At 43.0% G+C, this 13250-nt stretch overlaps 1 protein-coding gene across 3 annotated transcripts in view; it reads left to right on the plus strand.

Moving 5' to 3' along the window:
• Positions 1-13250, plus strand: part of camkvl (CaM kinase-like vesicle-associated, like) — a 39246-nt gene that overhangs the window by 23119 nt on the left and 2877 nt on the right. For 2 of the 3 annotated variants that reach the window (XM_037102723.1, XM_037102722.1), the window contains 9 exons: positions 5896-6002; positions 7278-7409; positions 7761-7835; positions 8558-8696; positions 10173-10293; positions 10967-11042; positions 11223-11359; positions 11945-12023; positions 12108-12195. In XM_037102723.1, the coding sequence (XP_036958618.1) occupies positions 5908-6002; positions 7278-7409; positions 7761-7835; positions 8558-8696; positions 10173-10293; positions 10967-11042; positions 11223-11359; positions 11945-12023; positions 12108-12195 (942 nt within the window). In that variant the 5' untranslated portion in view covers positions 5896-5907. Of the gene's footprint in view, positions 1-5895; positions 6003-7277; positions 7410-7760; positions 7836-8557; positions 8697-10172; positions 10294-10966; positions 11043-11222; positions 11360-11944; positions 12024-12107; positions 12196-13250 lie in introns of those variants that run through there. The other variant, XM_037102724.1, reaches the window with a different exon arrangement.

The following is a 13250-nucleotide window of genomic DNA, read 5'->3' on the forward strand; positions in this document are numbered from 1 at the left end:
GCTTCTCTCGCGCATCTCTCCCCCCGTCTCGTTCGTCTTATCGTGCCGAAGATCTCGTGTCACCTCCTAACAAAGCCGATGCGCCATCTCTTAATCACATTGTGCAGATATCAGGATTTGTGTTGGGGTGATGCTGATAGTGATAATGTTGTTGGTTTATCGCTGCGCTGCATCTGCCTGACAGTGACAAGGACACGCCGACACACCCAGTCTTGACTGACAGCACAAAGGGACTCTGCAGAAGTAGCTTCGCAACAGCAGCGGATGAAATATTTACGTAACACACATAGTCAAGCTTGTCACAAAGAACATACACCTATACTAGACTAGACTGCTCCTTCTTCAGCACGTCAGTCTATTTGCATTTTGTATTAGCACAGAGCCACAAAATGCACCATTTTTCTTTACTTTTTTCTCCCCATTGGACTGAGCTTGTGCTTAATAGGATAGGATGGCTAAAGAGATGAGTGCCAGCAAATAGCAGATTTTCTTAGAATAACCTTGACGCCGAGCACCTCTGAAACACTTCCCCTCTGAGCTGATAAAAAGATCCTCTATTCCATTTGATTCATTTCTGAGCCTCGCCGCAACCTAAACACAACACTTGTGAACAAGCACAGCGACACACTCAGACGCAGAGAGACATGCAGCAGCAATCTGACTTTAAGGTGCCAAAGATGAAGTGTGATGTTTTCTCGGATAGCACGGCGTTCCTTCGCACCTGAGTGTAAGGGTGCCAAAGGGTGTGCATCTCAAAAAGCATAAGGAAAATGCACTAAACGATGCATTTGTAAAATAATTCTCCATTTTGTGTCGCACAACAACATCCTCTCACCCCTGTTCATAAGGTAGATTTGAATTAAAACTATGTGAATTAAAGAAAAGATCCATTCAGTAGTTTTCATTTCAGTTTTCTTTCATCATGCCAAAGTGACCCATTGTCCGGATCCTCATTATGAGCAGAATTTAATTTTGAAGCATTCACACCTGTTACATGACCGGATGAGAGCCGCTATGAAGAGACAAGTGCCATCATTGCCTGTGATGGCAAAGCAGGTGCCTACACACTCCTAGAAACGCTGACTCATTTTGAAATGAAGTTGAATTAATTAAGTAGAGTTAGACATCCCTCACTTACTTTTCAAAACTAATTTTGTCGTGCTCTGTCAGAATCTAGGCACGTTTATGTATTAATTCTTAATTTGGATGCCCATAAGACACTGCCGAGGGAGAAGCTATTCTTTCTGGGGTCCACACAGATATAAATCGCATCACAATATAAAACAATTAAACACCCGAGGCAGAAGGAGAACAAAACAAATCAACTACAAACATAAAACAACCCCCCATGAATCAACAGCAATACAATTACTAATGAGAACAAAAGAACCCACAAAGTATGAAAGCAACGCTCCAAACGCTCCAAATTTTACACACTGAAGCATGTTTACAGGTCCTGAGGAGTACTATAGCATATGTTAAAAAAAGTAGTATAAAGCCTATAAAGGGAGTTGCATGTAATCTGGTAAATTACCTTCACAATGTCACTCAGTGGCTAAATAGCATTGTGTGTAATGTAGGCGCCAGGTTTTGAAAAGGAAGAAGACCGCGTGGAATAAAGGAGGTAACAATCAAGACCATAATGAGTCAGTGTCATAGGACTGTAGTGCTGGGCAAGTAGACTGCTTCTCAAAAACCTGGCGACTGCATTACCCACAATGCAAATTAGTGCAAAGTGACAAGACTGGAGGCAATTTTTCAGCTTACATGCAGCTTCCTCTGCAGCCAAAAAAGGCTTGATACTACCTTTTTTTCAGATATACACTCGTACTCCCCAAGTAAGTAAACACAACTTCATCTGTAAAAAATGGTGTAGTAAGCCTTTATTGATCATGTAGTCTGATATTATGAAACAAAACCTGTTTGGCTGGTGTTTCATTCCATTTTTTGTAAGGGCCTTTCTAAAACCAGTTTAGTAATTGTAAAATATGTAATGACTGATGGTAAACTATTACATATTTTCATCCCTCTCTATATAATAGCATTAGCTTTTGAGACAGGGAGGCAGAAACAACAACTCCCTTTTAACTGTACATCGTCAAATACTGTATAGACATAACATACCCTATATTTAAATGCTGTTTTAAATCTAAATCCATAATGTTCCCTTTTTTCAATTATATCTGTGATGAAGTATGGCTTATGGACCCCCTTTAAAAACAAGAGGCTACATCTCAAGCTCTCAAGCAAGAGTATTTTGACCAAAATTGGCACATTTACTGGCTGGAAGTATCATTTCAGAAATAATATATTCACTGTCACATTGATAAGTGACAGCTTCACCACGTACCTCCGATGACATCGGATGCAGCCTGCAGATTTTTTTTAAAATTGTGTTTGACAACATTAATCATTTCTGCCGTTTTGGTGTCAAAGCAGCCAGAGCACAAGTCCAAGTTTTGAAGATTCGAAGCAGCTGTGATGTGCTGTGCGATCGGCGGCGGCGCTCGCGCTCATCTCTGGTTTTGTGCCACCTTTGAGAGTGCGTGCCGTGAATTTGTTTTGCGGAGAGTTTGCCCTGTCAGCATGCCTTCAAGTGTTTTCAGGCTTTGGGGGACAGCCGCTCATTCGCTCCCTAACATGAGTCACATAGTGCATTATCACACATAGCCTGCTAACACGTACAGTACCTACATGCACCCACATGTGCACGGAGACACACATACACACACGTTCACCTGTGCAAACATTCTCACACACACATAGCTGTGAAGCTGTGAGGTTGAGAGGTACTCTCAATCTGCCTCTGCAGTTCTGTGTTTTACACTTTGTTCTCATGTACACTATTTTCTCTATCCACCTTTTCACTTAGTCACAGTGTACCTTTCTCCTTGCCTTTCTGTTCCCGTTGCTTCTCACCTCTTTCCTCATCTCCCATCTTTTCCACCCGTCTCCTCTCATCTCCTTTCTTCTCATATCCTCCCATATCGCCTCCTACTCTCCGCCAACTTCAAGGTTGGTACTGACTCAGTATTCTGCAGGTATGGTGTTTTTAAGGCATCTGAGTTTTTAGGGCGAGAAACGCTCACCGGTGACAAGTAAGAAGAAGGTCCAACACTTACAGTATGGAAGAGAAAGGAAAGGCCGTAAACTGATCTTGACACCTCAGATACACAGATAGTTAGCTGATAGTCTTCATGATGCCAGCTGCTCTTCAAGCCTTCTGGAAGTTGATGTTTAAAAGAGAAGTAAAAGTAAAGTTACACCCGTCGTGATTGTGGAGAAATGGGAGGAAAAGTTAGCAAAAAAAGTTAAAGCCAGTGCAAAGATACATTCAGTGATTTTTTTCATAACACGAGCCCATCAACAACATATTGTTATTACGGATGTTCCCATAGGAATGAATGGACTTCCGGGGTGACTCGCAACCTTTCTCATACGTACGAGGAAAAGGGGCATAAATGTCCCAAACAAATGGCAGCAACCACAAGAAGGGGCTAGGATGAATGTGGAGATTACAGTATTTGTATTAGGCTAGGGAATGACATATATGTGGACACATTTCAATGTATAAAAGTGCCACCTGTGTTGTTTCCCCCTTTATTTTGTCCATTTATGCAAGGATGCTACACTGCTGAGGGTTCACACTTGCAAAAAATCATTTTGCCACAGTCAGCCAACATTTGGAAACTTCTGGCATTTTACACCTGAAAGGCTTAAGACTTTACCTGCAATACACTAGGGCCATATGAAATTGTGAGTGCACACTTTATTCTAAAGGAGATAATAAATGACTTTTCTGTAGCATTTACAGAATTCAGCCAGATGTTATCACAGCAGCCACTTTGGTATTTATGGATCATTTCACTGTGTTAGGAATCTTCCTAAGAAATTTAGTCCTAAGACTATTTGACCTATGTGAACGTGACTATTCAGGTATATCTTTGAATTTAGAGAATAGAACCAACTGTGTGGCAACACAGTGCCCAGACATCCGAAAAGTTTTTGGAGAGTGTGTCTGCTGACCCTTGTTGACAAATGACATGTGGTGCTTGGCAGTTGTCACCATATTTCAGCGGGGACACGCTGTTCCCACAGGGATTCATGAGCTCCATTCACACCAAGCCAGCCTTCACCTTCACTGTCCTGGACCGTGTTACGGGAATGTTGCTGTGCTTACGTAATCTCCTGGCAAAACTAGGTCTTTTCAATCCACCATTAAACTCCCCTCAGTCTCAGTAGGGCATTACACTCACACACACACACGAGGGCACACATATGGACGCACATGTGCGCGCGCACACATATGTATGGGCACATGTGACATATCCCCATCAACCTTTGCTCTCAGTTAGACACACACACATAAACTCTGGCATGCACGCGCACACACATACATTGCATCCCAGCACTCTGGATTAGGTGTACAGATTAGAGATTAGGGCCAGCAGTGGGATTACACAGTGCTCTGCAGCCCCGCCTCCATCATAGATCAGAAGCACCTCTGGCCCTGTCAGAGAGAGAGAGAGAGAGAGAGAGAGAGAGAGAGATGGTGAGGCTTTTATATAGCTGGTATTCATTTCTTAATCCTAAATTAGCGTCTGCAAAATGCCATTACCTCCGAGGATTTCAATTGTCTTTCTGCGCTCAGTCCTCTCTATTATAATTCTCTATTTTCTCAATTCCATCTCTTCCTCCATCTCTCTCCCTCTCTCTCTGTCTCTCTTTCCCACCACTTACGCACAAATCCTGAGGCCATCTTCACAGCAATACCAGCCGCCTCCAGCATCACTCACATTAATCTGAGCTCCCTCTCGATTGTCCCCTTATCACATATTTCCTGACTTGGTCAATTCCGCGGATATGTCTTGATGGGCTCCACAGAGACGGAAGATAAAGTGTGGGTCCACTCAGGGAGAGTCAAACCAACAGAAATTAATCGCCCAACAGGACTGGGTATGTCAGGTGTTTCAGAGAGGAGAAAGGATCTCGAGGATAGATGGCTGAATCTTCCTGGGAATCTGTCTCCTACAGTAGATGGAGTGTTAAAGGATGTGGGTGAGGATTGCCTGAGGACTGTGGTGAGATGGTATATCGATTGCTGATTCACTATCTAGATCCTTGATTTTCTACCTGGGCGTTTGGGACCTCCTGTGGGGTCACAGCTATTTCAGGGTGGACATGAAAAGAAGAATGTGATGGTAGAGTACATATATAAATATACACACACACTGTATATACTGTATGTAATCATCAGAATGTTGTTGTTTTTTTCCTTGTGAAGAGCATTTTCAGGCGCAATTCTAACAGCGAGCGTTACCACGAGGTGAAACGAGGAGTTTAAAAGGTCATGAACTACTGATCTAGATAGATAAATCCAAACTCACGCGTGCAAACTACAAACAAAAAACTCATTTTCCCGTCATTAAAACCCAGCGCTGCTGGTGTGACACGGGGTCCACAGTGATTGCTAAAGAAGCCAGCTGCTTTAGGGACACAGGGACACTGCCCTTTATAAATAAAGTTTAACTTGAACTTGACAGACGTTGCACAGAATCTGCAGACTTTAGCACAGTAGATAGAAGCTTAGTGGGTAGCTTAGTATCTGTTGACAAGGCTGGCACGCAACCAGGCTGCCAGAAGCGTTAGTATCCAGATTCGTTCAGAAGTTGACTTGGCTGCGTCTGTGGTTTATCCAATGAACTGTGTGTTTTCAAGGCTAATAGTAATATCGCTCCCTCAGTGTGTTTTTGACTACAGCCACTGGGGGCTTTCATAATGTTTCATCAGTGCCCCATTTCCTGTTTCACGTCCAGTTTGTCTGTCTCCTTTGTATGTATGTTCTCCCCCCTTTGTAGTGAAATGATCGAAATGTTTTTTATGTTCACTTCTTAGGTGAATGCCGTCATGCCATTTGGGTGCCTTGCCCTGCGAGATGGGCGGACTTACGATAGCATGTCTGATGTCACGGACAAATATGAAATTGGACAAGTCCTCCGAGCGTAAGTATGCGTGCGGCTGTTTTTTCCTCCACTCCCATGTAGAATTCATGGGCATGCTCCTGTATTCCCCAGCGATCCTTATACTCTTCATGAATTATTTCAAATTGAATTTGATCTATTGTCCCTGCAGATTTACTTTGGCATATCAGACAGTTTCACTGAAGGTAATAGCATGAGGCTAGTATGTAACAGACTTAAAGGGGCACTATGTAGGTTTAAAGAAAAAATTCACAATTTTATTATTTGCAAAATCAATGAGGTAATAATGCAAACTCAGAAATATTTATTTTTTTCCATAACTGAATAAACAAGCTGTTCTCAGAGGAAAATAAGGTTCCCAGAACACCGTTTGATGCCAGAAAGGTGACAGGGTCCGCCCGATATAAACAAAGTAAAACAATGCAAAATTGTGTCAGATGGTTTGTTTATTAAGTTTAAAGAAAGATGTTTATTCTCCGTTTGTTTGTTTAGGCAATGAGGATCCTCAAAACTACGTAGTGCACCTTCAAGAGACGTTTCTAGTTAAAACATTTTCAGACCTATTTTCAAAGAGCTGACAGTCGGCTGCTTTGACCGGCCGTCTCCTTCCCCTGAACACCTCTCCTTGACACGCTGGAGGCGCGCGCGCACACACATACACACACACACACACACACACACACACACACACCAATCAGTGTAAGAGGCCATATGGCAACATCGGCATCTGGCCTCAGAGATTTCTGCTCATCTTTTATATAACACACACGCACACACATTAACTCAGAATTAAGTGCACACATTTGCTGTATATGCGCTCATCTTAATTTTTACGGGAACGAGTAAGATAAAGTCACTAAAGGCTGTGGTGAAGATAAAGTATGTGCTTTTTGCTTTGCATGTTACTTTGTGTTCTTTAATTCCTTGGTAGTATTTATTGCGCATGAAAGATTTCATGTGAAATGTTGTAGTTTACTTCTGCCGCACACAGTACTGTATGCCCCAAAGGCTCAAACCCAGACGATGCCCATCTGATGGCAGCAATAGACCCACTTGAGATTTATTATGACCCTTTTATTCTACCCAACGACTCTCCCCCTAATTAAATTCTTTCACTGTGTTTCACCACCACAACAGTCAGTGCACTTTGTCTCCCTAATTTGAATATTATGCTGTGTGTGTCTCTCTCTGTCTCTCTCCAAAACACTTCTTTCATGCTATTACATTATATTTACTTTCTCTGCCTTCCTCTGTCTGTCTGTCCGTCTCTCTATTTCCTTTTTGCTTCTTGCGTAGGAAGGAGTTCTGCGAGCTGTGCCTGGCTAAGGACAGACAAACAGACAAGGTGTTTGTCTGCAAGAAATTCCTCAAGAAAGACGGCAGGAAAGTCCGCAAGGCTGCCAAGAACGAAATCATGATCCTGAAATTGTACGCAGTCAGTCTGTGGACAGATGGGTGTATAACTGATGGGTGGAGAGATGAGATGAGATGAGATGAGATGAGATGAGATGAGAGAATGTTGTCTTACTTTTCTGTTCATATTTCCAGTCACACGATCCACGCAATAACTTCATTTAATGCTGTTAGCTCAAATGTTTGCAACGTCTGCTTTGCACCGATTGGGAAGTGTCTACCCAGCTACAGAGATTTACACCCACATGATCTTCTTTGTACTCAAGATTTTTCAAAAGCCACAGAATGGTTAGCGCCTTTCAGTTTCCTGAGAGACCCTTTTGCTTTTGTGATGTTACAGTCTGTTAACTCTTGCTGCCGTTCCAGGGTCAACCACCCAAACATCCTTCAGCTGATAGACACATTCGAGACCCGGAAAGAATACCTCATCATCCAGGAGTTGTGAGTGTTTCTTTTCTCTTCGTCACTATTTGTTTTCCCCGACAAAGTGTACTCAAGTGCGTGTGTGTCTTAATTGTGCATGTGCCTCCATGTACCAGAACACACGCAGATCAATCAGCTAAAGGGCCTACCCTCTTATTACTGTGTGCTCTGTTGCTCCCCTCAGCAACAGAGGAAGGTGTTAGATTTTATGAGATATTTGCTCTTAGTAACACTCGACATTACTCAGTGCTCCTGAAGCACTGCTTTGCCGTAATAGGGTCTCTACAGAGAATTCCGGATCGATGCGCCAGAGCGGGGCCCGATCTGCATTTGAAAGCATCCAAGCGGAGACGGACTGCACTCAAAGCGATTGCAGTCATCTGTGTACCTGGTGCTTGTTTGCGGCTCACACTTGCTGGAGCAATAGCCCTCCCGCTGCAGGCAATGCGTGATGATCGCACCCATCATTTCTACTCTCTCAGAAGTTAACCAAGTCTTTTCAGAATAATGACCAATAGTATAGCTTTTAATTGCTCAGCAGCGCTAGCTTTAGGCCTGCAGAAGCAGATTGCCGTACTAATGGGCAACAAACACAGGAGCACAGGGCTTTTGATAACTGTGTTACCGAGAGCTCAAAGTGGATTAATGTGCTGCAACATGTGGTGGCAACTTGCACGCACTTTTATTAGTAGATTTGGTGACGTGTGCGCTGATGTCTGTGTGTGTTTGACCACGTGCAGAGCCACAGGAGGAGACGTGTTCGACTGGATACTGGACCAAGGCAATTACACAGAGAGAGACGCCTCCAATGTAATCAGACAAGTACTGGAGGCTGTGGCGTACTTACACTCCCTCAACATAGTTCACAGGAACCTGAAGGTACACGCTCGCTCTCTCTCTCTCTCCCTCTCCTCACTGTGTAAAACGATACGCAATCTTCTAAAAATGCAATCAGATGCATGACAAAGAGCGTCATAAAGTGAGTGGCCGTCTTTTCCGTCACACGTCAGAAAGAAATATCCAGTCAGAGGAAACTCAACTGAGACATTAAAGCAATTCGCTCAGTGCCATCTCAGCTAATGACCCAGCATTTGATACAGTTTTTAGCGAGGGAGTAAAAACTTTCTTTATTGCTTAATGTAATTTCTAGTGATGCACAGAGGGACATGCAGACAGATTCAAATCCTCCCTTCATCAACACATTAGGCTGGGGTTTGCAGCCTCTAATGGGCTTTCGACTCCCCCTACTGGTAGAAGCTGTGATTGTCTCTCAGTCTAAATTGTGTGGACTCAACTCACTGTATGAAATGACATTTTCAGATCAGTGCAGAAATAGACATGGATACATAAAAGCCAATACGCTTCTTTTAATCAAGAATGTGTATTTCTGCCTTTCTCCTCAGCACCCTTCACCTTCAAAAAATGATTATTGAACCTTAATGGTCCCTAGGAGGAAATGTGTCTTTCAGCTTGAAAACAAAACACTTGAATATGAATATGATTTATTAAAAATCTGATAAAATATATAAAACAGACAAAACTGGCTCTTGTAAACAGCATCGCCGTCATCACAAACCACGGACTAAAGATCAGCTGACTCATCTAAAGCATTTAACAGTTTAATGGCAACCTAACACCAATTATCTTTGTGCCCACTAATCTATGTGATGCTTTCTGTTTCCATCAAGACATTACAAATCAGCACAAGTTAAGGTCTTCACTGACTGTACGATCAAGTTGTAGAATAGTTCTCAGCACATTTCTGATTTCTGATTGAATATGAGTTCTGATATTGTATCAGCTCCCATACAGGAGTGTGGCCAGCAGGCAATTTGAGTGGTGATGAAGGAGGGCGTGATCCCTCATGCTTGCAAAATGACTAAAATGCACCCCCCTTGTTAACCTTGACATCCCAACTCTCCATCTCCTAATTTTATAGAGAGTGCAGGGGCAGAAGGGGTGTTTAGTAGCTAGTCTGGTCTGCTTGTATCATTGATCCGTATTCTGAGACTGAGGTTTGTGAAAGTTAGAACCTAAGGCCTCGACCGCGGCTCTGAAATATCAGTAACCCTACCATGCTGTGCATTGATCCATGCACGGCGCTGTCCTTGGTTCTGAAGTAGCCGGCTTGTTTGTGATTGTGCAGTTTTCTCTCAGTCTAGACCTTTAGTCAGGTTTGTTTTTGAGCTACAATATTTTCTAAAATGTATGCTATGAATACTCAATTCCATGTTATATTGTAGCCTTTAGAGTAGCGTCACCTTCATGATCAAGGTGGCAGGTGAACATGGGTGCTTCGGTTTGTGTGTGTTTGATATTATGACATTATTAATTCTGTCCCCTCATTTTGTTTAGCTGGAAAACCTGATGTACTACACAGAAAACAACCACCAAAAAGTAGTGCTACGAGATTTCTACCTGTCCAGGTTTGAGAATGGGCCCATCACAGAGCCTTGTGGGACACCAGAATACCTGGGTAGGATACTTTCTATTGCCCTTTCTTCTGATTTTATACACAACTGCATTCCTTTCGTTCCTTTATTTCCCTTCTTTTTATGTCCATCCATGAGCTTTGTCTGCTTTTGTGAATATAGGCCTGCAGGCGTGCGTTTACCGTTTTTGAGTTCTTCACTTCCTTCTTCCTTTGAAAATTATAATCTGTCAAAGATAAACTGAAATAGTAAAGAAGAAAAAAATACGTGAAAGACACACACACAGAGTTGAAAGCACCTAGCCCTCAACCTCCTCCTCCCACTCCTCCTCTCATTTCACATCCTCTGATCTCCTGTGTACTGTCTCGCTCTCGGCTCTTGGCTCTCAGCTCTCCGCTCTCACTCTACTCTCTGAGGTTTTTGCGAGGACAACTTGGAATGCAGAATTGTGCTTTGGCCTGGTTCTCTACGGTGAAAAAGGTCAGGACAGTTATTCATAATGCTGAGCTGAGTAATTAGACAAATAAATAAGAGAAGGGGATGGACGCACCGATGGGAAAAGACATGAGCAAGGAGGAGGTGCAAGTGGGAGCTCTTGTCTACGAAGTGTAGATTTCTGAATAATGGCCTTTGATGGTTTATAAATGAGAGCTGTGTCCCTCTCACTCTCTCTCTCTCTCTCTCTCTACCTCTTCTCTTCTCCATGCTGTCTCTCAGCTCCTGAAGTGGTGGCTCGTCACCGATATGGTCGTCCTGTGGACTGCTGGGCTGTGGGTGTAATTATGTTCATACTGTGAGTCTCCTTCACTAAATACCAAAACCATAATTCAACAAGCACTATACACAATACAAGCTGACCAGCAGATCAATAATCGCTGTTTGATTTGTAACAGGCACTTCCAGGTGTTGCTTGCATGCTCACAAAATGACTTCCCATTCCTCTGTCTCTTCATGTATGTTTGCCTTTCTGCAGCCTATCAGGTAACCCTCCTTTTTATGATGAGACGGAGGAGGAGAACACAGATTTACACAATCGCATCATCTTCTGTCGCATCGTTGCTGGCGAGTTTGAATTTGATTCTCCGTACTGGGATGACATTTCACCTGCAGGTACATAGCTCCGCCACACGATGGCAATAAATACCCAGTTGAATTTTCTCTCTCTGGCATGAAACATTGAAAGTGTTGGCAGTCAAAAGAAAAGTCTAATATTGTATGTACTTGCGCATTTGTGGGTCAAATTTAAAGGTGACTACTACTACTACTACTTAGATATTAAAGCTGCTGTGAGTGATTTTTTGAGGTTTGGTCAGTAACCCATGTCTCTCCGCCTCCTGCTCATGCAGGGAAAGAGAACATTTTCTGGTATCTCTACCTACTTTATCCAACCAGGGAACACCATAAAGAGGCGGCCCTGTCTGCTCATGAACACGCGGACAGCAGGATCTTCCTGTCTGCTGCTATGTCTGGCTAATACCGCTGCGTGTTCATGTAGTGACATAGGGAGATGGGAGGGAATTGCTACAAACAGCAGGACATTAAGCTAAAAGCGATGACAGCAGCTTTAATCACTTAGCTCCACTACCAAACGCCTAATCATTATGCACGATTTATGACCGACAAACTTTATATTCTCTCTTCTTGCCTAAATTGTTATAAGAAATGATTAGAAGACGTCTTTCCTGTTTCTCTCAGCCAAGGAGCTCGTCTGTAGACTCATGGAGGTGGACCAGATGCTGAGAATCACTGCGCAGGATGCACTTTGGCATGAATGGTAATTGTGTGCACAAGAGTAACATTTTAGCACACATCTACAGGATTTGGCGCTCACTTGCTCACTATCTGTCCTTTGTGCCAGGATTGCAGGAAACGGTGCATCAGAGAAGAACCTAAAAGATGGTGTGTGTGCCCAGTTCGAGAAGAACTTTGCAAAGGCCAAATGGCGGGTATGGATTCACTCTCACTCAATTTCTGTGGCAGTAAATTAAATTGGTGATATATAAGTAAGCAACAAGAGAAAAGGACGGGGAAGGTTAAGTTACACCAGCGGTTATGACTACAGCTGGTTTATTTGTAATGTTGTTTGCACTTAGCATACAACCCTGCAGAGGCTTGTTGTAAATTTGCAAATGATTTGGAGATGATCATAAGGATGTCCCGGAGGTAAGAATGCAGATGACCAACGAAGGAAGAAGTCAAGATGGCAGTGCCAACCTAACACCATAAGTAACAGTTATAACCCTCTTCTCTCTTTCCCCATGTGGTTCCAAGGAGTTAAAGGTATTGTAGTTCATTATGAGGGAGAGTGGAAGGACAGAGCATGGGCAGAAACTCACCTTCTGTCCAGCATGATTCATATATATATAAAAAAAAAGCATTTAAAAGCATCTAATGGCTGAACATCCTCCTTAATTTAAAAGAGATTTCTATTTGTTACGTTATTTAATTAAATCCAGTGAGGCCTTGAGATGTATTGATCATGTTTGGGCAGGTGAAACAACTCCTCATCAGCTCTGTTCCTTCCCACTGTCACTCTGCCTGTCCCAGACGAGATCCATCCACTCTGCCCCACTTTTCTTCATCGGATTAGACCCAGATGTTCAAAGTGGCCCGCTCTGCTCCTTTCTTACTCCTCATCTGCACTAGTCTATCAACCATTGTTTAAAAAAAAACAAGATAATGATCAGCAACAGGGGAAGATGGTTGGTGCATTGCTTGTCTAGTTTTTATATACGTGTGGATAAGGAGAGGCAGATATGGAAAGGATATAAGGGATATAGGCCACTGTGGACTGTTGAACTGCAGTGATTTGAACTCTAAGGCCCTCTGTCATTCCTGTTACGTGAATCCTGGCTCATCGTCCCATACTGTTCCTCAGTGTTACATTCAAGTAAGTCATACTTGAAGCTACTGTATACAGAAGCTGCTCGGTCAAGCCATATTGTATTCAGTGATATCTCTGTGTCCACATGGCTTTTTCACTTCCGGAGAATCAAATCCC

This window comes from Acanthopagrus latus, chromosome 7, assembly GCF_904848185.1.
Source record: "Acanthopagrus latus isolate v.2019 chromosome 7, fAcaLat1.1, whole genome shotgun sequence".
Lineage (NCBI taxonomy): Eukaryota > Metazoa > Chordata > Actinopteri > Spariformes > Sparidae > Acanthopagrus > Acanthopagrus latus.